Source organism: Megascapheus bottae, chromosome 4 (assembly GCF_031878675.1).
Source record: "Megascapheus bottae isolate mThoBot1 chromosome 4, mThoBot2.hap1, whole genome shotgun sequence".
Lineage (NCBI taxonomy): Eukaryota > Metazoa > Chordata > Mammalia > Rodentia > Geomyidae > Megascapheus > Megascapheus bottae.
This window is the reverse complement of record NC_143512.1, coordinates 83,262,385-83,287,869: the sequence shown is the minus strand read 5'-3', so window position 1 is coordinate 83,287,869 and position 25,485 is coordinate 83,262,385. Positions and strand designations below refer to the sequence as shown.

General features: G+C 43.9%; 1 protein-coding gene and 1 long non-coding RNA gene across 3 annotated transcripts in view; one reads left to right on the top strand and one right to left on the bottom strand.

Moving 5' to 3' along the window:
• Positions 1 to 2,343: 2,343 nt before the first annotated feature.
• Positions 2,344 to 3,523, bottom strand: LOC150064704 (uncharacterized). Its single transcript, XR_016535186.1, has 2 exons — positions 3,167 to 3,523; positions 2,344 to 3,029 (listed from the first exon to the last, which is right to left on the bottom strand). It is a non-coding gene; the product is annotated as an uncharacterized LOC150064704 (long non-coding RNA).
• Positions 3,524 to 4,028: 505 nt separating this feature from the next.
• Positions 4,029 to 25,485, top strand: part of Ice1 (interactor of little elongation complex ELL subunit 1) — a 48,258-nt gene continuing 26,801 nt past the window's right edge. The window contains exons 1-10 of one of the 2 annotated variants that reach the window (XM_090332153.1): positions 4,029 to 4,168; positions 11,089 to 11,147; positions 12,096 to 12,130; positions 14,490 to 14,508; positions 16,388 to 16,499; positions 17,712 to 17,788; positions 18,648 to 18,685; positions 21,310 to 21,392; positions 21,587 to 21,626; positions 21,711 to 21,767. In XM_090332153.1, coding sequence (XP_090188279.1) covers positions 4,085 to 4,168; positions 11,089 to 11,147; positions 12,096 to 12,130; positions 14,490 to 14,508; positions 16,388 to 16,499; positions 17,712 to 17,788; positions 18,648 to 18,685; positions 21,310 to 21,392; positions 21,587 to 21,626; positions 21,711 to 21,767 — 604 coding nt within the window. In that variant the 5' untranslated portion in view covers positions 4,029 to 4,084. Of the gene's footprint in view, positions 4,169 to 11,088; positions 11,148 to 12,095; positions 12,131 to 14,458; positions 14,509 to 16,387; positions 16,500 to 17,711; positions 17,789 to 18,647; positions 18,686 to 21,309; positions 21,393 to 21,586; positions 21,627 to 21,710; positions 21,768 to 25,485 lie in introns of those variants that run through there. The other variant, XM_090332152.1, reaches the window with a different exon arrangement.

Sequence of the window (25,485 nt, the reverse complement as noted above, 5' to 3'; positions counted from 1 at the left end):
TCACGTGTTTCTAAACAGAATCAAATGTCTCGTTTCCGCCGGGTCTGGTGCCTGGCAGTCGTGTCGAGGTGGGGAGAGTGAGGACACTCAACAGGGAATGGGAGCCCACAGGTCCGTCCACGGGAGGACAGAAAAAAATACGTTTACATCCTTGCCCCTTCTTCTCCCCATGAGTGAGCTATTTTGTGTTGCTAAGAACACAGTGCTACAGCTGGCAGGGTATTCTAAAGAGGCGATATCGGCTCGGGCTCTCAGGTCCAAGATTCTTAGGCTACAATGGGGTCTTCATGGTTTCTTCTGGCAGGACACAGGGCAGCAGGAGGAAAGGAAGAGGGGTGTGAATGTAAGTCCTCTTCTCTCCTGAACCCTCCCCATCAAGCCTTCAGTGGTCAACGTAGTCACCTGGGGTCTAAGCCTGCTGGCTCCATCTAACCCGAATCACTTCTCAAAAGCATATTCTCCAAGTACTTTGTGATGAGGAGGAAGCCCTATTAGTGAGCTTCAAGGGTGACAAACCATATTCAAACCATAACATATTCTCCTCCTTTCTCTCCCTCTCTCTCCCCAGCCCCAGCATTTTAACAGGTTTCAGAATTAATTCAAATGTCAAAGTTGTATTCTCTGGGCAAATGCTTTCTGGTGAGAGTGCTTAAAACATCAAAACCAGGTTACCTCCGAGACACAACAGCAGCACAGACATGGCTAAGACATTAGCTCGTGGGCTCTTGTCTGGCCTCCCAGGGGTAGTGCTCCCTGGGATCCACCCAGCACTACTCTGAGGTGCAGGTTCAAGGCCCCATGACAGCTCTCGCAAGCTTCTTTGGGAACCTGACCCCTGCAGCTCCCTGCAGCAGGTGACGAAGGCCAGTGGGCACCCCTTCTGGCTCCAGTAGGATGTGCAGATGAGGTCTCTTGGGCTGTGGCAAATGTCTACCTGGCCTCCTGGGCTTTCCTGTGAAGTCAGGTGGGTGGAAACTGCCATGACCCTGTAGCTTTCATGTTCTCTCTGTGCCAGGAAGCCCAGCGGCACTTCCTTGTGAGGGTTACACTTGAACAGAGGTTGAAGCTGGGTCAGTGCTTTGTCAGATAAAAGCAATAACATGCTGAGGTAGCCCTAGCTACTGAGTCTTTGCAGTGGGGCAAAGATTCGTCTGGCTGGCTCCTTCCTTCCCCCATGAACAAGCCTTTTCATTTCCATGGCAAGGCTGCCAATTTCCCAAATCTTTGTTATCATTAATTATTAACTCTGAAGTCTCACTGTAAATCTGACTAAAACCAGCCAACAGATTCCCATAGCATTCCTGGGTGCTCAGTTCTGTAATTTCCTTTATGGAGTAAATTGCTGTCACTTTTCAGTTCAGCCTTTCACAAAGTCTCAGGCCATGGGCTCAATGTATCCAAGTGTCCTCACAACCTCCATCCCTATTCTTTTCTTTTTCTTTCTTTTTTTTTGTGGGGCTTGAACTCTAGGCCTGGGCACTCTCCCTGAGCTCTTCAGCACAAGACTACCACCCCACCCCTGGGCACTCTCCCTGAGATCTTCAGCCCAAAGCTACCGCCCTACCCCTGGGTCTGGGCATTGTCCCTAAGCTCTTCAGCTCAAGGCTACTGCCCTAACCCTTGAGCCACAGCAGCACTTCCAATTTTCTAGTGCCTGGGCTTGCTTTGAACACAATCCTCAGATCTCAGCCTCCTGAGTAGTTAGGGCTGGGATTATAGGCGTGAACCCCACCCCCCCTGCCCAGCTCTATTCTTATTTATACCTGAAGTCTCAAGCAACAAAATCACCCCAAAACATTGGTATATAAATTTTGCATAGCAAAATTTTGACAGCAAAGTTTTGGTTTCTATAAGGTTCACTTCTCTGAATTTCCGGACTTCTGCCTGTCTTTCAATCCCAATGCCTAGTGTATATATCTAGATATTTTTTTTTTCATCACTCTAGTCCTGGAATTGATTTTGTCTTGTCTTTTCAGTTACTTAGTAACACATAGATTCCTTTAAATCCCTTTTCTGTTACTAAGTACAATACCACAGCCTGGAAACATTTTAGACATTGGTTTTGACACATAGATTGAGAAAGGCTGAAGGGAGCATGTGGTGATTGTCTTTTTGTCAGCAATCCTGAGATACGGTGTCATAAAGTTAATGATTGTGCTCATGTGTATGTGTTTCCTTCCTCTAATCTTTCTTTTTCAAAGCCTCCAGTATTAAGGTGGTTGTGTTCCACCGGAATTACCTTACCCAATCCTAATTACTCATCATCCCTACCTCTAAATAGGATAGTGAGTAGTTTACCATGGGGATTAAACTGAGATGAGTTTGGGAGAAGGTAAGCCATGCTCAGACCAAAGCAGGAGGCATTTAATATGTATCTCAAAATAGATAATGCCATCAACAAACAGTTAATAACCACTCTCTACATAGCAAATCTTATCGCATACAAAGCATCATTCATTCAAAATGTGGGATTAAAAAAAAATGAAACAATGTTATGGGACGAAGAGAAAGTGGGTGTTTCTTAGGGCGGCAGAGGTAAAACAGAGAACCTAGGCCAGGAAGGATTTCCACACACGGAAGTGGAAGAAAAGCTGTCCCACAGAAGAAAAAAGAAAAAAGTATGTCCAAATCACGAAGGTGGCAATAAAGATTCCGTATCTTGCCATGCTAAGAGTTCGCAGGGCCTTGCCAGGGGAGAGGTGAGAAGGCCTCCTCCACTTGATATTTTGGGGGAAAAGTATGCAGTTGGAAAAAGCAAAAAAGGGCAGTGATCTGAAAGGTAAATTTTCCTAGGACCCGAAGTCATGACTGTCAGTTCAACAGCTCCTTCCCGGCTTTCACTTTCCCTGGTGATTCTGTCTTTCTGTCCACCTGTGTGACAGAAAACCGGGGAACCTGGCCGTCCCACAGGTGGGATCAGGCCTGTCTGGCGGAGTGTCCCTGATGTTGCACATCTGGCGTCCCCAGTGCACGGCACGAGGTGGACAGGTGGACCAGGAAAGGGCTGCCACCACAGTGAAGAAAACCACCTAGAGGAAAATCGGGACTTTGTTTTTCTTTTCTTTTGCAGTGGCAGGGTTCACCCTGCGCGGCCAGGGGGAGGCTGGGTGCGATCCACAGCCCTGGGTCTTAAGCCTGGCCATGCCCTCGCCCCATGTCTTCTGACCTGGGCTCCGCTGCTGCGCTGGGAGGGGAGGGAGGAGACCAGGGCGGGCTTCGGGGCGCGGGTTCGCTCGGCCAGCTAGGCCTGGGGTGGGAACGTGGCCTCCCTCGGCTTCTCCGGGCCCGGGTGGGGCGGACGCGGACCCCGGCTGGGCACCGCGGCCACGGGAGCCTGAGCCCCGGGGCCCAGGCCAGGCCCGGCCACCGCCGGCCTGACAGCGGAGCCGCGTCGCGTCCGGGAGGCGTCACCCTGCCTCCCCCGTGGCCCCGCTCCGTCTCCGTCCTCCCCTCGACCCCTCCAGTCCGGTCCAGGCCCCACTCCCGCGACGACGAACCGTACGGCACCATCCCGGGCCGCGCGCGGGGCCTCTCCCACTGCCGCCGCGCGCGCGTGACGTCATCGCGAGGCGCCGCCCCCGGGCACGCCCCCCCCCCCCCCCCCCCGGCTTTAGGTGTCTACGCGAAGCCCGCCTCGAGGTGAGCGGTCCAGAAAGGCGCCGCCCTTCGTGGTGAGGGAGAAGGTTCCCCGCGTCCCGCCTCCTCGGCCGTCGGTGTGCGCGAGCGTCTTGCCGCCGCGGCTCGAGGCCTCGCTCGGCGTTTCCGTCCGGGCACCGCGCCGGGCAGCCCGCGTCGCGGCGGGGGCGGGGCCGGCCGGGGCGGGGCGGGGTCCTGGCGGGAGCGCGTCGCGCCGGGCGGGGTGGGGGGCGCCGCCGGGTCTCGCGTTTCTCTCCCGGCGCGGAGGTGGCGGTCGGCAGGGCGCTTCGTCGTCTCCACGGGGACCTCCGTGCACGGATGGACCCGCCCGGGCCCGGCGGGGAGCGGGGGCCCGGCAGGCGGCGGCCCCGGCGGCGCCCGCGGAGGCCACATCGGGGCGAAGCCCAGCGTCTGTGAGGCGCGCGAGCCCCGGGCCGAGGGCGGCACCATGATGCCGGGCGAGACCCACTCGGCGGCCCCCGGCACGGCGGCGGACCTCGCGCAGTGCCCGGGCTGCGCCTCCCTGCAGCAGGTACGCGGGGCCCCGGCGGGGGGGTGGGGGTCGGCCCGGGGCCCCGCCCCTGGCCCTCCGCCCCTCCGCCCTCCCCTCCGCCCTCCCCCTCGGTCCCTCCGCCCCCCGGCCCTCCGACCCCCTCCGCCCTCCACCCCCCTGGCTCCCTGGCCCTCCGGCCCCCGCCCCTCCGCCCCCTCCGGCCCTCCGCCCCCTCCGCCCCTACGGTGTCCGGGGCGCCGGTCCCTCTGCCCCGCCCGCCCCCCCCTCCACCGGGGTCTCCAGCCCAGCATCTCGCCCCGCGGGGCGTGGTCTCGCGGTCTCGCGGGGGGTGGGGGGTCCCCTTTCTTCCCGACCCCAGCCCGGGGCCGTCGGGGCCCGGAGAGTGACAGCTCAAGGCCTTTCCTTCCAGGAGGCCCCGCGCTGCCCGCCCGCCAGTGCTTTTTGCAGGCAGGATGTTGCATCGTGCGTGCATTGTCTGGCTGCACGTCTGGGGGCGGGGAGGGGGGGGCCCGCATTCCCAGCCTGAATTTACAAAGCCGACTGGCATGTTCATTGCATGACTGAAGGACTCCGAGGCCTGTGGGTGGAGACGCGGTTTGTAGCAGCAGCCTGGGTTGTGGATTCTTTCCGCGGCCTTGTCAGTCTTGCTCCAGATCCTCGGGGAACCAGGGACTGGCTCAGAGTATGGATTATTTCCTGCAACGCCCCCAGCTAGCTGTCTGACGGCGGAGCCTCTTTTGACTCCTCGTCAGAGTCTTCACGGATGAGAGCATCACGTACACCACGGTTGAGCCTTGTGGTGAAGCAGGCGGGCACAACCTATCCTAAGGAAGACCCTTACAGTGTTGGGGAAAGAAAGAAAGGAGGGTGTTGAGATGGTGGCTTTGTCGCTTGGTTGGGGTGATGAGAAGCCGTGTGTTGGAGCCAGTGGCATTCGGAGGTTGAAGGGAATTGCTTATCCTTGCCTACTGCCCCGAGCCTTCTGGGAAGGGGGGGGATTGACAGGTGGAAAGATGAGTGTGTGAGGGGCGCAAGAGTGCCTTTGCCTAGCAGGACTTGGACAACCTGGCAGGAGCAGAGGGGAGAGGGTTGATGATGTCAGACTGGAAAGAGCTGCAGACTAGATGGCCGTCAGGGGACAGTGTGGCTGTTACTGTTAATTGCAGCAGCGTCTCCGAAGGTACTCCACATGTATTTACTAATAGTTGGGAGCGGGAGATTGAGGACTTACGCTGGCACTCCAAGCACAATTGTAACCATCAGCGTTGTGAAGCTATCTTATATGGCACTCCTCACTGCCTTAATCTCAGACACGTAGGTGAATCTCCTGAAGCTTGGGTCGTTGTATTTATTATTTGAGCTGGTTGATTGGTTCAGCAGATATTGATCCCCTGCTGCTGGACACAGAAGATTCTTCATCTCCTGGAGCATCATTCCTCCTGGGCAGGGCAACAAATAAGTCAGTGTTAGAAAATGATGAATTATCAGGGAGGGCATGCACCAGTAAGAAAAAGGGTAGTGGCTGTGGGAATTTAGGTTTCCCTAGGGAAGCTACCTTGAGCAAAGGGTGAGCAAATGTGTTCTGTTAATACAGTGGCAAAAAGCATTTCACTAAGAAACCTGGAGTATATGGCTCTGTCTTGATGTAGGTGCTTGCCCACGTTTCTGGGAAGACCAGGAAGGCCAGCAGGTCTGGAGTACATGAATGCTCAGAGTCTGATGAGAATATAAATGCACCAGCAGGCTTGGTCGTGTGAGGGTACAGACCTTTGTAGGTTCTGGGCTTCTTTGAATGAGATAGTGAGTCATTGGAGAAGGAGAAAGGAAAAGGAAGACAAGACAGAAGGGCTGTTAGAGATACAGGACTGAAGTTTTGGCATGACGTTAGGTAGGACCCAGATTTTCAGCCGTTTTCTCATTTACTCTTTGTGAGCACTATGTCCTTTCCATGGTCTATTATACTTGTAGGCAAGAGTAGAGGAAGCCAGTTTTGGTAGATACTGAGTTCACTGTAAGAGTTTTACAGGGAGTTAGAAGTAGGAGGAAGATGAAAATGAAAGAATATATTTTTTACTTAAACTTTGAGAACCACCTAGTTAATGAGTAGCCTTTGAAGATGAACATGGAGAAAGAGAAAAGGTTAGACAAACAAGGAATACGTTATAGTGATTCAGTATTGGGAACAATGAAAATGGGGGAAGAATCAATTTGTTATAGTCCTCTTCAGGAAAGATATTTCTGCATTTGCTGTACATTGCCACTGCAGGTACTATGTTATATACTTGGATTAAACTTTTGCATGAGAGAGAAACTGTAACATTGGTTCTAATAAATTGAAATGATCTTGCTGAAAACCGACAAGCAGTGTGTTATAGTCTTTCCCATGTCAGTGATATGACTGCATTCTGACTGTAACTTGAAGGTAGCGGGTTTCAGAATTGAACTCATTTACTTGACCTGAAAAGCTTCCTTTCATATCTTCTCTTTTTTCTCTTTTGCCTCATTTACTAGCTAAAGAAATGCAGTTGGCTGCGCTAAGATTTTTGCTGCCTGCAGAAATATATCTGAATATATATATATTGAGTGCTTCAGTTTATTGTGAATAGCTTTCTAATGTAGCTTCCTTAATCTCCTCATTTCATTTCCTCACTTTCCTTGAAGACAGTGTTTTGTCATTGAAATCCAGTCCACATGGGTTGCAAAACTGTCAGTGCTTCAAACCAATGTGGTCTGATGATTGCAGGTATATTAAGTTTTAAGTCATGTTAATCAACTATCATGTCACTTTATTCTGGTGCAGAGAGCCCTGCTTTGCTGACTTCACTAGAGCAAATTGCCCATACTCTTAGGAATCCAGATGACAGTTTGAAGCTCTTGAGCTGATGAACTAGGTTCAATTCAGTCAATTGGGTGCTTGACGGACCTGGGACAAAATTGAGCTTATAATTTGTATAAACCTGTGCTCAGCTCGCATTTATCACAGATAGAGGTTGGAACGTCATTGCTTGGAACTTGAAATATGTTTTCCCTCGTCTGTTGTTATACAAATTGTTCTATGACAAGGCATGCTTACAGAATTGTAATTCATTTACCAATCAGTGATTGACTCGCTCCTGGCATGTGGTGTGCTGTATAGTTTTGAGCAGAGGCAGCACAGGGCTCGTTGGAGTTGGAGTTAGAGAGAAAAGGCGCCCACCCTGGGGTTAAGCGTAATGTCATTTTAGTAGGAGATGCCCAGGGAGCCCGTCCTTTGGGCTGCTCTGTGGATGTGCACAGCCGAGAGCTCTGTGAAGGAAGCAGCCTGAGGTCAAGGACATGGCTTGCAGGTCACTGGAGGAAAGAGATGGGGAAAGTGGTGTTTGCAGAGGCTGCAGGCTGTGCAGAAGGCCGGAGGAGAGTAGTTTACTACAGGTGAGGGCCAACAGAAAAGATAGAGGTTAGATTTCCTAAAAAAATAGGAACACTCTCCAACAATATCACCTGTGGTTCTTCACATGCTGCTGCCAGTATCAGCGTGGCTGTTCTGATCTTTCACAGCACCATTCCTGTTTGCTGCCTGGACCAAGAATGGCTTCTGTCAGGAACGTATTACGTTTCATTGTCATGGCTCTCCAGTCTCCATTTAGTCTTTGCCATTTGTGTTTGTGGAAGTTTATGTTGTAGAGCCTTGCACTCCTCTGGAGACATGTGGCGAGGAGGAGACCTTCTGGTGTCACACTGTGCTGGGTAGCCAGAGATGACACTTGGCCCCAGTGACTCCCTAAGGCTTAGTAACTAAGCTAGCAGAGGGCAGAGGCACACCAGTGGAGTCTCAGGGGACCCACGTGAGAACATATGGACATCCCTCTGAGACTCAGGATGGCTGGTCATGTAGGCGTCCTTGCAGAAAGGAAGCAGGGGTTCTCCATAAACCACATCACGCAGTGAGGCAGGCAGTGAGTGGGGGAGAGTGCTTTCCCGGTTTCCTCCTTTGCAAATGCCAGCCTGTGACTGATCTGGTAGGCAGGCCTTTCTAACGCAAGTGCGTTCACTGTACTCTTCCCTGGGCACACACGCTTGGGTGCTGAAACCATAGTGTGCTCAGAGTCAGTGATGCCCCCAGCATCCTGTCTTCCATCCCTGAACATCATCAGTGGGTGGGTTGAGAATCTTCTTTCACCTCTCTGTGTGTGTTGAACTGGCTCCCAGATACCCCTGGAGTCTCTCATTTAAATAAGGTAGGGCATATTTGCAAATCATGTTCACACAGCCTATTCTTTAAGTCATCTCTCGATAAGTTAACACAAATAATGAGTAAGAGTGGCTACACTGTATTGTTTAGGGAAAAAATCAAAAGTCTGTGCATGTGCATGTTTAGGACATAGAGACAGCTAATAGTAGGTAGTCAGGACTTCAGTCTGTCTTGGTGTGAGGGGACAGATTCTTCAGCCAGGAGTACCCAACAGTTCTCTACGTAATAAACTTAACTTTATTATACACATGTTTGTGCTCTACCGTCTCCGTACACATTTTTTTTTTTTGCCAATCCTGGGCTTGAGCTCAGGGCCTGAGCACTGTCCTTGGACTTTCTCAAGGCTAGAGCTCTACCACTTGAGCCTCAGCACCACGTCCAGCTTTTTTTCTATGTATGTGGTTCCAAGAAATTGAACCCAGGTTTTCCTGCATGCTAGGCAAGTACTCTACCACTAAGCCAAACTCCTGATCCTCCCTACACTTTTTGAATAAGGAAAAGGAATCTAATTTTATGAGTCTTGTATATTATTAAACATACTGAACTGTGTAAAAAAATTCAAAAGTCTCTTTCTGAACCCAGATTGGAGAAGCAACTTCAGCAGGGTTGGGGATTAAATCCAGCATGGTGTGAGAGTAGAGCAGATGTAGCATTTAGTTGTTCTTATCCCAGGAATTCAAAACTGCTTTGCCATTAGACAATTTGCTATGTTACACTGCAACTTATAAAATAAAAGGAGAGGAAAAAAACCATATTTATACTAGAGACCAATTTAATATAGTAAAATTTGTAATAGACTTTTTAATAGACTATGTATAGAAGGTTCATGACGTGTTGAGAGAATATTTATCAGAAACATGGACCAGAACAAATTGAGTCAATTGTCATTTAAGACAAGGAAGTCTGTCATCTCACCTGCTATTCACCATTGTTTTCAGGGCCCTTTCAATCCAAGAAGGCCAGGGCAAACAAATGAACCATAAAATAATCACTGTGGGCATGGAAAACTGAAATTTGCAGATCAGTTATTTAATGTTGTAAGAATTACTTTGCACATACTCTGTTTAGCTCCTTGTATCTATTAAGAAGTGGCGCCTTTTATATAATGAGCAAGTCTACTATAATTAGCAAGCCATATATATATATATATATATATATATATATATGGATCTGTAATATCCCTACACAGCGGTAAAAGCAAATTGGTAAATGCAGTACAATAGAAACATATAAAGGGAGATGTCATGGAAGGGACAGGAGCAAGTTATCTTGAGGCAGAGACATAAAAAACTTGCACAGAGGGAATTCAAGATTGAAAATAGGTAAATGTAGTGTTTCATATATTTTGATTTTACTATGTATTGCCAGAATTATTTTCAGATACTACAGCTCTAGTAGTGGAGTTTTCTCCCTCACCTCAGTACCAGAGTTTTATTCCAATACAATATAATGGATGAAAGATGAATAATGCAGTGGATGGGGCTTTGAGCTTCATTAGTGGAATTTATATTCCTTGATGCGAGAAAGGTGGAAGGCCTTTTGATGTGCCTGCTGTCTATTCTGGACTCATCATGTCTGAATTGACATTCTATATTCTTTACTTCCTATAACTGATTAGTAAGGTCTATAAATTCTTTTCCTATTCTTTTTATAAATGACTGTTTGAAGCAAGCCATTCTTCTGTTAGCAGTTTTATAGGATTCAGTGCCATGTGTATGTGTGTATACATATATTTATGAATATACTATAATATGCTATAGTTATATATGAATATATGTATTAATATATACTATAATTAACACAATATGTTATAATGTATTGCATTTATGCATATAAATATATATATATACATACAAACATCTATCAATATACACATTTGGGGGAGAGTGGTCATGAGGCTTGAGCTCAGGGCTTGGGCACAGCCCCTGAGCTCTTTTGCTCAAGGGTAGGGCACTACCAATTTGAGCCACAGTACCACTTTTGATTTTCTGGTAGTTATGTAAGTCTCATAACTTGAAGGCAGCCTGGCCTGCCTTCAAACCTTGATCTTCAAATCTCAACCTCCTGAGTAGCAAGGAGTACAAGCATGAACCACTGGTACCCAGCTAGATACAAAATTTTGATTTCAGATACATTAAATTTGCACTTTGGTGTGTAATTTAAGAAATCTTTATTAACTTTGAAATTTTAAAGATATCATCCTACTATATCAGCCTGCCAGTATTAAAGTTTCATCATTGTAATCTATATCATACACCTTGAATACAATGAAAAGCTAATTTAAATGCATAATGCTAAACACAGTTTTTGTTGCTTTTCTGATTTATGTTTTTCGAGTATTTATTATGCTATACCTAAGAATAATTTCTAGTGGACTTAGAAGTACAATTAAAGAAAAAAGACCCAAAAAAACACAAATGATACATAGCATTCTTTTATCCTTTGGGGGGTAGGAAAGAACCTTCTAAACATGTCTAACTATGCCATACAATTCTGAAGTGTTTTAGAACTTGTGTGTGTGTGTCTGTGTTAATGATCAGTTGGCAGCACATACATATTTGTAACCTACCCTATATTGTTTAAAGCATGTGTGTAAAGTATGAATGAGAAACTTGCTTACGTTGGTGTTCATAAGACATAATGTTAACCTAAGTAAAGCAGTGGACTGCAACAGTAACGAAGCTAACTGAAACTTTTTTTCTTTCAGAATTTAAATGAATATGTTGAAGCACTAATTACCCTGAAACAAAAAATTATCAATACAGAGTAAGTGTACTTGCATGTGTTTGGTAGAATATTGTAAAGCTGGCCAGTTGGCCAGCTGGCATTGGACATTGGGACTCGGGCCCACCTGGCGGCTGTGGGGACTTAATTCTTGTGGTATCTGCCTAGTCCTGTTAACAATCCAGATGTTTGGTGCTCTTCTTAAAGTTTCCTTTAACAAAGATCCTGAGTTAGGAGTAAATTAAACTGGAGTATTTTAACTGTTTCTATTTTTTATTTTTGTTTTTGGTTTTTCCTTTTTGGCAGAATGGGGTTTGTACTGCAGGCCTCGTGCTGCCTGGGAAATGCTATGTTGCTGAGCCACATGTCTTCCCTTCTGTACTGGCTGTTTTTGAGATAGGGTTTTGCTTCCTGCCTGAGTGTACGCTAGGACCTTATTCTTCTCGTTTTTCATTTCTGGTGTGGCTGGAATCATAATTGCACACCACCATGCCCAGCCTGTCCGTTGAGAGAGCGTCTCGTAGACCTCTGCCCAGGCTGGCTGGGAATGGTAATCCCTGTCTCAATGTCTCAGTAGCTAGGATGATAGGTGCATAGCACTCTGCCTAGTTGTCAGTACAAGAAACATGTGCCATACGTCCCAGCTGAGCCCCAGTCTTGGCCTACCAAGGAGTTTCTAGAATATAGCCTGAACCATCGGCACCAAGCCTGTCGCCAAGTCCTTTACTCTAAGCTGTATCCCAAATTTGCTCACAATATGTTAAGGCTATGATGGTAGATTTATTTATTTTTTGAATTACTAATAGTTTTGTGACTTGACCAACATGGATGGAAAGGATTTTTACACAGAAAGCTCTTCACATCGGTTCAGTGCTTTGGGGGAATGAATTAATTAACTTAGGGATCTAGGAAAAGAGGCTGACTTACACATGTTGAAACATGGGGTTAACGTGGTACAGACTAACCTAACTCTTCTTTTCTTGGTTACAGTAACTTGTTAACAGAATATCAGAAGAAGTGTGATGATATCCTTTCACTGGCTTTTTTCTTTCATATTTTTGGAGTATACTTAGGTATAATAATAGAAAGAGATTTGACACAGGTCTGTCAATCATCTTTAAAGACAATATTTATTAGTATTTATCTGCACAAGAACCTGCTCACGGGCACAGTAGATACCAGTTTTCACAGGAGGAAAGCTTACAGTGTCATTTTCTTCTCTTATTGTATCTGATGAGCTTTTCTAAGAACATGTCTCTGTCTCTGTCTCTGTCTCTGTCTCTGTCTCTCTCTCTCTCTCTCTCTCTCTCTCTCTCTCTCTTTCTCTCTCTCTCTCTCTCTCTCTTTCTCTCTTTTGCCAGTCCTAGGTCTTGAACTCAGGACCTGAGCACTGTCCATGGGCTTTCTCAAAGCTAGGACTCTACCACTTGAGCCACAGCACCACTTCTGGCTTTTGTTCTATGTTGTGGATCGAACCTAGGTCTTCACGCATGCTTGGCAAGCACTCTACCACTAGGCCAAACGCCCAGCCCAATATGTCTCATTTGGGCCAAAAATGTGCCATCCTAGAATATGTTCTTAGCTTTAAGAATAATTGTTGCTGCATTCCGTGCTTATTGAAGGTTAGTTTTGAATCTGCACAGTGTATACTGTGAGAATATTTAAAATGTGGAAAATGGACTTCTTGTTCTTGTGACTTGAAAAGAGTGAGTATCTAGGCCCCAAATTATAGAAACAGTATAATTTTACGTTGATAAGACAGTTCCTGTGTATTCAGATAATATTGGGGCTTTGAGACATAAGCGTGGGGGAATGCCTGCAGTGTAGTCAGCTCTGGGTAGTTTGTCAGCAGTGAGAAAAAGTACATAGAGCTGATCCTTCCAGGTATTTCGGTGGTAACCCTTGATTTGAAATCTCTCCATTAAAATAGATAGACATCTCTGTTAGACTGGAGAGAGCCCTGCAGATCCAGCTTGGTCTTGGTGCTGGCACAGACACTGCTGTCCGGGCAGTAGTAGTACTTCCAGCGTACCTGGACTGACACGTGACCACCGATTACTTTCTGTCCTCATGCCATTTCTAATTTGCATGGGCAGAACAATAAAATCATGATACCACTCCTGGATTTACTTTTAGTACCTGGAGTTGCACTTGAAATACAGAAATCACTGTTAGTCTTATGTTTTGTTAAAATAGCCTGTATTTAATTATAAATGCTTGCTGTTAGAAGAGTAATGCCTTCAGTAGTAAAAACTATACAGTGCATTGCAGCTATGTTTAGATAACTAAACAGGAACATTGATAGACCAGCCATAGATATTAAGAGAGCACATGTTCATTATATCACTTTGGGAGAAATGATGTAAACATTTTGAGTTGATTATCCATGAATCTAGCAAGGAAAATACTGGTTTACTTTCATAGTGTTTTTCTACTAAAGACTAAAATAAAAATTAGGATAATTCCTCGAAGCAGTTAAAGCCTTCACATTATTTTTGAACTATAGAAATTTGTTCTGTGATTTGATATAAGGCCTTAGTGTCAGCATATAAGTGTTTTTTTAAACTGCTTTGGCATTTGCCCCATCAGGTATTTGTCAGACCTCAAAATGTAGTAGTTTGGCCCACATTCATGTTACTAGTGCTGTACATTAATATGGCCTCTCTTCTGATTTGATTGCTTTGCTACAGTAGTACTGATGTTTTCTCATTTATTCCAGAATAAGAAAGGTATTCCCATTAACATTACTTCAACTCTGTATAATTCTGGCTGCTAGTCCTGTTTATTACTCCTCCTTTCATCACATACTTATTGAGCTTTTATTCTGTAAAACTATAGTAATTTAAGAAAAATAAAAATGTGCTTCTTAGCTTTGAGCTTACATTGTAAAATACAAAGCTGTGGGTGTGTTTTTATAAACATGATTTTCTTTGCTGTTATATAAATATGAATGTGTAAAAATGAAAGTAAAGAATTATGCTTTGATATTTTAGAATATTTTAGACCATTGATGTGGGGAAATGAGTTTACGAAATTACATAAATTATAAAAATCATGGCTGATATAGATTCTCTGTTCTGTCTCTATTTCTTTTCAAATATTAAGTGTAGATATACATGATTTTTTTTTATAAGATTATAACCCCTGTGTGCAGGAGTTATTTCTGCAGTGCTTAAAAAATGAAGTCTGGGTTTTGGGGAGACCTATCAATCATCTGTCTTCTAGCTACAGATTGCTTTGTCTCGTAGTGTAATTTAAACCCCGTCCTCTATTTTTGCAGAATATAGTCAACACTTGTGATCATAGTAGCTATTAGTAAAGCAAGTTTTATTCCAGACACGTGTCGGGAGATAGTCTCTTCAAGTTTTCTTTAACAAGTTTTACAGCTGCAGTTTGCTCGAAGGTGAGTGACCTTATCTTTGTCATTGATGATGAGCTCGTCATGAAAAGTAGATATCTCCGGCCACATGTTTGAACAGGATCTCATGAAATCCACTTAGCTTGACTCTTCATAGAGAATGTTGTGTCATCATCTTGTTACACCATTCTGATGAATTTATTATTTAGGACTTAAATTAGAACCTTATGTTTTACTTTTCAGTGACTTTTTATTCTTACATTACCATTTTAATAAAACTTTAATTGCTGTTATCTACATAAATGAGATTTTTTGATGCTATTTATTTATTTGGTGATAGAATTGAACTCAAGGCTTCTTACTTGCTAGATAAGTGTTATACCATTTGATCCACAAATTCCCATCAGATTTTGATAATGCTTTTATAAACTAGTTATTTTATTACTTAAAATAAGGTAAAATATGGTTACAATACAAGCAGAATTGTATGTACATTGCTGAATCATAATCATACCATAGAGCAATGAGTTCAGTGTTCACATTACCAGATGGTTAGTAGTTTTCAGAGGGTCTCCAGCACATGGAGAGGTATAGTATTTGGTTTTCAAGACGCTTTTTGATTTGCTTGATCTGTAATGTTTGAGAATTAAAAACATTTTTTTTTTTTTTGCCAGTCTTGGGTCTTGAACACAGGGCCTGGGCACTGTCCTTGGTCTTTCTGAAGGCTAGAGCTCTACTACTTGAGCCACAGCACCATTTCTGGCTTTTTTCTGTTTATGTGGTACTGAGGAATTGAACCCCGGTCTTCATGCATGCTAGGCAAGCACTTTAACACTAGGCCAAACTCCCAGCCCCTAAAAACTTTTTTTTTTTTTACTGTGAGTAGAATGAATAAATTTCAACAGAAAGATTTTTTAATTCTTTTTTGTTCCGAATTGGAAATCTCATATTGTGTGGTATGGGGTGTGTGTGTGTGTGTGTGTGTGTATTCAGGTGTACACATACCCTTCTTTTGGGGGGCGGGGACTTGAAGTCAGGACCTAGCTGCTAATCCTTAGCTTTGTTACTCAGTGTAGCACCCTACCATTTGAGCCGCAGCTCCAGTTACAGCTTTTTTAATGGTTAGAGATGAGAGTCTCATGGGTTCTCTTGCTCTGGCATGCTTGGAATGGAGATTTATTTATCATACTTTGGCTTGCTGAGGAGCTAGGATTAAAGGTTAAGCTGTTGGCATCAGTATATCTGTGTGTGTACATGTATGCATATATGTATGTACATATATTTGTTTGTTTGTTTGTTTGTTTTGGTCAGTCGTGGGGCTTGAAGTCTGAGCCTGGATGCAATCCCTCAGCTCTTCATCTCAGGGCTACCATTCTGCCAGCTCTACCACTTGAGCCACAGTGTCACTTCCAGTTTTCCTGTGGTTAATTGGAGATAAGAGAATCGTGTACTCATACCCAGGCTGGCGCTGAACTATGATCCTCAGATCTCAGCCTCCTGAGTAGCTACAATTATAGACATAAGCCATTGGTGCCTGGCATCAGTGTACATGCATGTACACACATATACATACACACACATATATACACACATGTATGCACACACACACACACATATATTTTGTGGGGGGGGGGCGGAGGGGTCATAGGGCTTGAACTCTGGGCCTGGGCACTGTCCCTGAGCTCTTCAGCTCCAGGCTACCACCCTACCCCTGGAGACTCAGCCTCCCTTCTCGTTTTCTAGAGATAAAAGTCTCATGTTCTTTAGTGCCTAGGCTGGATTTGAACCAGGATCCTCAGATCTCAACCTCCCGAGTAGCTAGGATTACAGGTGTGAGCCACCGTGCCTGGCATCAGTGTGTATTTTTAATAACACTGTAGATACTTTTATATTGTGGTGTTAATAATTTGTTGTCCATTTGTAGGGAGAATAGTACTCTGCATCACCAAGTGGAACAGATGCTCCAAAAAATCTCTCCTCTGCAGAAATGCCAGGAAGAGTTGGGAGCATTAAAAGCAGAACTAGAAGAGAAGAAGGTACCTAGACTCATTTTGTTACTATTAGGATTGAGTTATAAGGACTTTTTTTTAATATGTTAACAAATGAAGTAAGTGTTTGTTAGCACTCTTTCACTACATCACTGTGGTGATTGGCTTGATGGTGATTATTGGCTCTCCAATACTGTTATTAGTGCCATCAGTAACGGCATCTTGCAGCTGTGACTTTTTATGGCTTTTGTGTGTCCCACATTTTATGTCACATTTTCCTTGCCTTACATGGGAAATAGCAAACATACCTTTGTTTTGCCAGTCCTGTAGCTTGAACTCAGGGTATGGGTATGTCCCTGAGCCTCTTTGTGCTCAAGCCTAGAGCTCTACTTCAGTGCTTAATTTATTGGAGATAAGGGTCTCTCAGACTTTCTTTGCCTGGACTGTCTTTGATCTGTGATCCTCAGATCTCAGCTTCCGAAATAGCTAGGATTACAGACTTGAGCCACTGGTGCCTGGCTTGTCTTTATATTATCAGGAAATTCTTGGTTTGTTTAACTGGGCAGTGAAAGTTAAACGATCACGATGTTCAGTTTTATCTGCCCTTCATATAAGCTCTTTAGCAATATTCTCAAGAAAATCTGAACATTGGAGAACGAGTTCAAAGGTTCAGTGATAAACCCTAATCAGTCTCAGTGAGTGTCTCTGAAAGAATAAATCCTCCTGTCAAAACACCAAATGCCTCCTGGGGGCTGATTTGTTGCTGAGGTCAGTAATGGTCAAGTCACCTCCTCTCCTCTGGGGCTCACCAGCTGTATCCTTCCCAGCCTGGGTCTCCATCAGGCTGTAGACCCCATACATTCTACCCCGCTTCTGTTATGTTTAATGATTTTCTAGTTCTGTACGAACTTCTATACTAGTTCTATACTAAGGTTTTTCTTCAGGCTATATTGGATTTTAGTTGATTATGGTAAAAAGTGTTAGTTACTTGACATACCTATTCCTACGACAATTTCAAATTGACTTAGAATAGCACATTGTTTTAAGTTTTGTAGCTGTGTTTGGTTATATTGTACATTATCTTAGCTCTAGCACTTGTAAATCTGGTTATAGTCATGAAAATGTTCGTTAAGTTGTACCTCAGTTTCTTGCCAAATTGGTATTTCTTTAGTTTATTTTATGCTAATAAAGAATAATTAGCTTATCAAGATCAGTGACTTTAACTTTGAGAATACTTCTGTTTTGTTTTATTTTTTAAAGAGTTCTCTAAAGTTATATCAGGCTTCTCACCAGGAGTATGCTCGTGTGAAAGAAGAATGCTTAAGAAGTGATGCCCAGTAAGTTGTTTTAAAGTTACTACATAACTAGTCTCATTTTTGAAACAAGATAATCTGTAACTAATATTTTTCCTCTCTCTTTGGATTTGTTGACCATAATTAGCTGTGTGATGCTAAATTAATCCTTGAACTTTAATTTCCATCTTATGACATGAGTCATACCTAATTTAAAAGATGTCCAAATGCAGTTATTGGCTCCTTCCTTTGTACTAATATTAAATAGATGTCATCTGTTGTAGTGTCTCATCTGTGGAAAGGGAGTCTGTGTTACCAGGAATGAAAGGGCTGAGTATTTTGAGATTTGATATCATGTCCACGTTATTTCTGAGGCAGACAGCAAGCTGTACACACACAGTTTACTCTGAGGTGATGTGACAGTAATGGAGTAATGGACATCTCCTCAGATGTCCATCTTAAACAGATGACTGCCCCATGGGGCAGAGGAGGTCTTAGGTGTGCTTCTGACAAAGCTGAGATAGATCCATAGAGTGCACATTTCATATGGGAAAGGAATGTTTATAAAAAAAAAACATTTTTAGTAGTAATACACTCAACATAGTACAGTGTTGTATGGCAACTTTGTCCTGGCTTATTCAATTATCCAAAGAATTGATGGCAGTTTAAAAAAAAACAGTTTTAGAAATAATGTACTCAACATGATACAGTGTTGTATGGCAGTTCTGTCCTGGATTTTATTCTGTCATCCAAAGAGTTGCTGGCAGTTTCAGGTAGTGACATGTGATTTTAGTTGTGACTAAAACTTTGTTATACAAATCTTCCTAATTAGAATTATGGATTGTAATACACGCGTTTGTTATGTACTTTGTTTGCCAATTAACTTACAAAATTTGATCACTAGGAAGAAGAAGCTGGAAGCTAAAGTGAAGAAGCTGGAAGGTAAATGCTACTTTTCTTACAAGGCAAATGGAAACCCTTGGCCATACAATCCTTGGTGACAAGGTTGTAGAGCTTGCCCCAGTTTTTGAGCAGTTGTGGATTTTCATGGTTCATACCTGCACAACTGCAGCCAAGAATCTGTTAGGAAGCAGGCAATCTGTTAGGAAGAAGGGCATCTTCCAGGAAGCAGGCACTCTGTTAGGAAGCAGAGAATCTGCTAGAAAGCAGGGAATCTGTCAGGAAGAAGGGAATCTGCTAGGAAGCAGGGAATCTGTTAGGAAGCAGGGGATCTGTTAGGAAGCAAGTGTGTACATTCCTCTGCTGTTCATTGTTAGATCCATACATGGAGATGGAAGCTGGCAGTCCCAGCAGAGTTGAAGGTTATGCTATTAAAAAAAAGCAGTAATTAGGACTGGGAGTTTGGCCTAGTGATAGAGTGCTTGCCTAGCGTACATGAAGACCTGGATTTGATTCCTCAGTACCACATACACAGAAAAGCCGGAAGTGGTGCTGTGGCTCAAGTGGTAGAGTTCTAGCCTTGAGAAAACCCAAGGACAGTGCTTAGGCCCTGAGTTCAAGTCCTAGGACTGGCAAAAAAAAAAAATACTCCACTTGAGAGGTTGAGATCAGGAAGATCAGTGTTGTAGGCCAGCCTGGGCATAACTGAAGACTGTCTTATCAAAAAACACGTCTCCGCTGTCGTGGGGAGTGAAAAAACAGGATTGCAGTCCAGGAGCCTGCATGGGAAGGAACTGAGACCCTATTTCACACAGAACTGGCACCAGCTGGGCACCAGTGTCTTCACCACCCAGGAGGCTGAGGTGTGATGTCACAATGGGCACCAGTGTCTTCACCACCCAGGAGGCTGGGGTGTGATGTCACAGTGGGGAAGTGTCCTCATTAGGAGTACCCATAGGCCTTACCTGCAGTTAACCACCACACAGCTGGGAGTGGAGCACCGTCTCCCGTGGGAGAACCTCAGCTGACTGAGAGCACAGAGTCCTGAGTTCATGCCCCAGTACCAGCACGTACAAACAATGACATAATAAGTACAGAAAGTAGCGTACCTGCCTCGCAAGCAAGAAGACCCGAGCTATCTAGACTCATCCAAACGTGTCAGGCCTCAACTCTATGAATGATCCTACAGCTTCTTCCCCTAATTTAATTATTGCTCAGACACAAACAGCATTAAGAACAACATTCCAGTGTTCTAGGCCTTGCCTCCTGCTTGTATGTGGAGGTTTGTATTTAAGGAAATATTTTTTAGAGATTCATGTCTGTGCAGCTTAGAGAAGAACTGTTCTATGAAGAAAAATGTAGCCTTCATTTTTCACATAGCAGAAAAATTTTCTCCTATAAAATGATATGCCATACTAATGGTAAGAGTGCTTGCCTAGCTTGCAAACCTGAGTTTGATTCCTCGGTTCCACATACATAGAAAGAGCTGGTAGTGGTGCTGTGGCTCAAATGGTAGAGCTCTAGCCTTGAGAAAGACCAAGGACAGTGCTCAGGCCCTGAGTTCAAGCCCAGGACTGGCAAAAAAAAATATGATATGGCATAATACTTGTCCAAGTGCACGTTAGAGGAGTCAGTGATGGTTCTAGCACTGGGTATGAGCACACCATGTCCATAAGGTCAGCCTGGATCAGATTCTTAGTAGTGTGCACACTCTGGCAATTGAGGACCTCAATGGAATACACAGTTTGCTAATGCTTCAGACTAGAAAAACAATGAGTCGATCTCTAATCCAAATGGGGAATTCCAGGTAAGAATAGCAATAGCCACAGGAACATTAAGAAAGTTGTCTTCTTCGGTGCAGGGAGTTTGGCCTAGTGGTAGAGTGCTTGCCTAGCATGCACAAAGACCCTGGCTTGATTTCTCGGTACCGCATACAAAGAACAAGCTGGAAGTGGTGCTGTGGCTCAAGTGGTAGAGCTCTAGCCTTGAAAAAGCCCACGGACAGTGCTCAGCCTCAGGCCCTGAGTTCAAGCCCCAGAACTGGCAGAAAGAAAAGAAAGAAAAAGAAAAGAATAGAAAGAAACATTGTCTTCCTGATGAAGAAATATGACTGGGTCTGATTTCTGGGATAGGACTGCTATTCTAATGTCTCTACGATTATTACTGATTATTGAATTCAGAAGACCCACAGGTCCAGCAGCATCTTCTTACACATGGTGTCATCTGAGTGGGAGGGACTGGAATTGCTTTGGCTGGCTTAGAAAAAAAAATTTACAGTCTCTTATCAGTTGAATTAGTATGCAGTTTAGAACAAAAGGCCTTTCTGAATTTAACTTTGGTAAAATGTGACGGGACAGTACCACTATGAAAAAGGTACAGCAATACAGAGAAGGACAGGAAGGAAGATTGCAGCCCAGGTTGGCCTAGGCATAAAGAGACTTTACCTCAGAAATAACCAAGAGTTTCTAAAAAGGGGGTTGGAGGCTTGGCTCAAGTGGTAGAATGCCTGCCTTACAAAGACAGAGCCTTGGATTTAAGCCCCAGAACTGGGAAAAAAACAAGAAAAACTTAGACTAGAATAGAATAGATTTTACATAGTCCATTAACCCTGTAGTAAAAGTTGCTGAGATATTTTTCTATTGCCTCATTGTGCTTTTTAAATATAGAGGCTGCTCTCAAGCAAACTCAAGACTTCAAGCAACTAAAAAATGAAAAGAAAATACTGGAGAGGGAATTTAAGAAGACCCAGGTATTCACTCCATGAAGTTCCTGTCTTCTGCACTCCTGGCAGAAGTGTCTCTTTACTGGGACTAAGCAGAGCCCTGCCACTTCATTACCACAGTCCCAGTGGCCTGTTGAGTTGCGCCTGGGTTGCATTGGGTCCCCTGGGTCTGCACTTATTATCCAGAATAAACACTCAGCCTCTGTTTCCTTCTTCCACAGGAAAGGCTTGTTGAGTTCTCTACACAGAAAAATGCAAAGGGTAAGTAGTCCCTCAAAGCTCGCTGAAACAGAATGTTTCATTCTGCAATATTTTTTAAATTGTTTTTCCCCCACACGTTTTTAGGGTTGAGACATATTGGGACACAAATTTCAAGTGATTCCTATGGAGGCATAGATAAAAGTGAGTATATTTCAACTTTTACTTATTACTTTTAGTGGCTTTGTAGACTGTTGCTCTTTCACGTAATTGTGAAAATGCTAGAGCTTGGTAGATGTTTCATATTTGAAGAAATCATAAATTTTTGGGGGGTTTATGTTTTATACACAGAAACACACAAATTCACTATTACAGTGAATTAAAGGATTAAATAAGAGAATATTGTTTGGGAAAGGAAAACTAGAGGTAATTTTCAGACTTTTCAGTGAGGATAGGTTGTCTTCCTGGGTTATAAATTTATTACATTAATCAAATTTCCTCAGTGTCTAATTTGTAAACAGTGTTGAAAGTCAGAGACGAAAACTAGCTTCAAAGACTTGCAGGGAACGCTAAGAGTTCTGTGGAGATCCAAGTGACATGACGTGGAAATCTTGGCTCTAGGAAGTGAGTGCTCCCCCAGAGTGAGTGCAGCTGGTGAGGGCGCCTGCGAGGCTCACAGAGCTGAATGGTAGAGCGTGCCTTCATTTGGTGTTGGCAGGGCCCTGTCCATTTGCTGTTTTGCTTTCCACTTTAAAAGCAGCAGTTCTGAACTTGAACTTACAGAGATCCCAAAATTAGAATGCAAAGGTGGATATTTTCACCTAGCTAATCCAGTATGTTTTTTCCAAGTGTATATGATTAAAACTTCGTTTTTGGTCCAAGTATGTAGTACATCTTGAGAAATTACTGTAACCCTTTTTTTTCTCCTTTAATTTGGAGAAATCCTTTTTCTTCATTGAGATTAAAATAAGAATGTGTTTTTATTGGATTAGGACTTGACCAGTTCACACTTTTCGGTGGTTGGGCACTGTCGGGTCTCTAACACAAATGCTCAGTACTGCAGCCATCTTTTTAATGCACTTGTGTGTAGAAAGAGAGGCTGACACTTTGTGTCCCCAGAGCAAGAGGAGACTTGACAGCATTTCTCTTCCCACTCAGCAGAACACTGTGAGGTTCATTTTTTTTTTTACTAGCAAAGCAGATTTGCCTCAGGTCTCACCGTTTAAAGCAGGGTCCACTACTTCTCCTGGGTAGTTGCTCATTGTCCTTATATTCCACCTTTTTTATTTGTAATTTTTATTTTGTTTTATTTTTTTTACCAGTCCTGGGCCTGAGCTCAGGGCCTGAGCACTGTCCTTGGACTTTCTCAAGGCTAGAGCTCTACCACTTGAGCTTCAGCACCACTTGTGGCTTTTTTCTATGTATGTGGTACCGAGGAACCGAACCCTGGTCTTTGTGCATGCTAGGCAAACACTCTACTACTAGGCCAAACTCCCGGCCCCACCACCTTTATTTTTAAAGAACTTTTTATCTCAAGTGAAATGAATTTATCTTTTGGTCTTACTAATGATGACAGCATGAATACTGCCTGTTGTATATTTGACTTTTCTGGAAGTCAGCTCTACACCTTGACACATTTAATTCCCAATTCTAAATTGTATCCTTAATGTTTTTTTCCTGTTACCACACGTCTTTGGAAGAAATGGGCAAATTTGACAATGAGGAGTATTGAATTGACTTTCCTTTCAAATTCCAATAAAAGTGACTCAAATAATAAATAACTCTCCAGATGACATGGTGCCAGCCACCTACAATGATTCTAGCACTGGGAAGACTGAGTCAGGGGAGTCATTATACAAGCCTGGTCTACATAATGAGAAACTTTCTCCAATAAGTAAACTAAAAGGAAGCTTTCCTGGATAGATAAAAGTGAGCCATAAGTAGAGATTATTGTGGAAGGTGGAAATTAGCTAGTAATAACTGTAAAGGAGATAGCACTTCTCACCAAGCAAGGCCCCAGGTCAGAGGGCAGGTGTGTCAGAGCAGGATGACAGCTCTCCAGATGACTGATTAAAGGGTGAAACCATGCCATGCAGCAGGTTTCAGAAGCTGTGGTCTGACCTTTGCTTACAGTCTGCAACTCCAATATAGGTTTTTTTTGTGTTTTTTTTTCTTCTGCATTTACCTATGATATAAGTGGTTTGTGGATGGTATGGATATCAGAAAATTGGGTAATTGCAGCCACTGCTGCTGTGCCTAGAAGAGGAGTCTATATGTTTTGTATAAGTTTTTACAGTTGTATTGACACCCTCCACTCCCTGTTTATAGTAAAGATAGGATCCTGTAGTTCACAAACCAAAAGTCTACATTTACTGTGGAAGGAATAGTTCAAGAATTTAGGTTAAAGGAAAACACTTCGGCTACCAAAAGAATCTTGCCTAACCTCTCTCCCGACTTGTAAAAAGAAATGACAAGAAAAAGAAAAGACTTCAGATACAAGGAAACAGGAAATGGATCCTTGGTGAGGAAAAAAAAGAAAGAAGTTAACATCTAAAGTGGCTGAGTACAGTGGCTCACACCTGTAATCCTAGCTACTCAGGAGCCTGAGAGCTGAGGATCATGGTTCAAAGCCAGCCCAAACACCATAAAACTGTGAGACTTTTATTTCCATAACCACCAGAAAATTGGAAGTGACACTGTAGCTCAAGTGGTAGAGTGCTAGCCTTGTGCTAGCCTTGAGCCGAAGACCTCAGGGAAAGCACCCAGGCCTGGAGTTCAAGCCCCATGACCGACAAGAAAAAAAAAAAAAACCCTCGTGTATTTTCTTCTTTTCTTTTTTGTTTTTCTTTTTTGATGTTGGTTCCGGGGCTTGAATTCAGGATCTGGATCCTGTACTTGAGCTTCTTTTGCTCAAAACTACTGTTTCTGTCACTTAAAGCCACAGCTCTACTTAGGCTTTTTGGTGGTTAATTGGAGATGAGAGTCTCACAGATTTTCTTCCCAGGGGCTGGCTTTGAGCTGTGATCCTCAGAACTCAGCCTCCTGAGTAGCTAGGATTATAGACATGATCCACTGTGTCTGGTCTAGAAAGCCTAACAGCTTAGCCACATGCTGTTGCTGTGAATTGAGCCATTTGTGGATCTTGACATCTTCAAATGTGGCAGAAGTAAAATCACTGGATATTGGACATGTAGAATTTTGATTTGGTGAATTAAGAGATTATCTCTTGAGCATTTCTTCCTGTGTTGTGGAAGTACAAAAATTTGGAAGAAAAATCCAGATTCATCTGTTAGGACTTCTAAACCGAAGGATATAACTGCAAGTATTCACAGAGGTCATCAGGTGATAGTGGGAAACTTCCCTGGGCAGATACCACATGTAATGTGTGTGTGCATACTGGGGGTTCTGTGTAGGGACTCCAGTTGGAGACATACATAAGACCCCGTGAAGCGGCAAGAGGACTACAGAAGGATAGATCAGGTAGTATAACAATGGTGACATGAGAATAGGAAGGCATCTAATAATACCAGTAGCAATTTTCAAGCTTAGAAGCAAATTTACACGGATAGAAAAGCACTGTGGAGGATGTGAGACCAACTTGGTTTTCGTTTCTCTTCCCCTTCATCACCAAGGTAAATTTGGCTGGGCTGACTAGTCATTTCTCTCTCCTCATCCCAGCCTGTGACCCTCGCAGGCACGTGCTCTGCGTTTCAGAGGATGATGTCCTCCGCGAGCAGAGTAGCATTCCCTGGTGAAGAAGGACAAGAGATGATTGAGACTGAAGGGTTCAATTCACTATGGTTTTTTTTTTTTTTTTTTTTTTTCTTTCCTAACCAAATCTCTTAGAAATCCAAGGGTGAAAAGGGGCCATTTCTTCTCAGGGAGCGTCCGTGTTACTTAGAACCAGGAAGTAAACATGGCA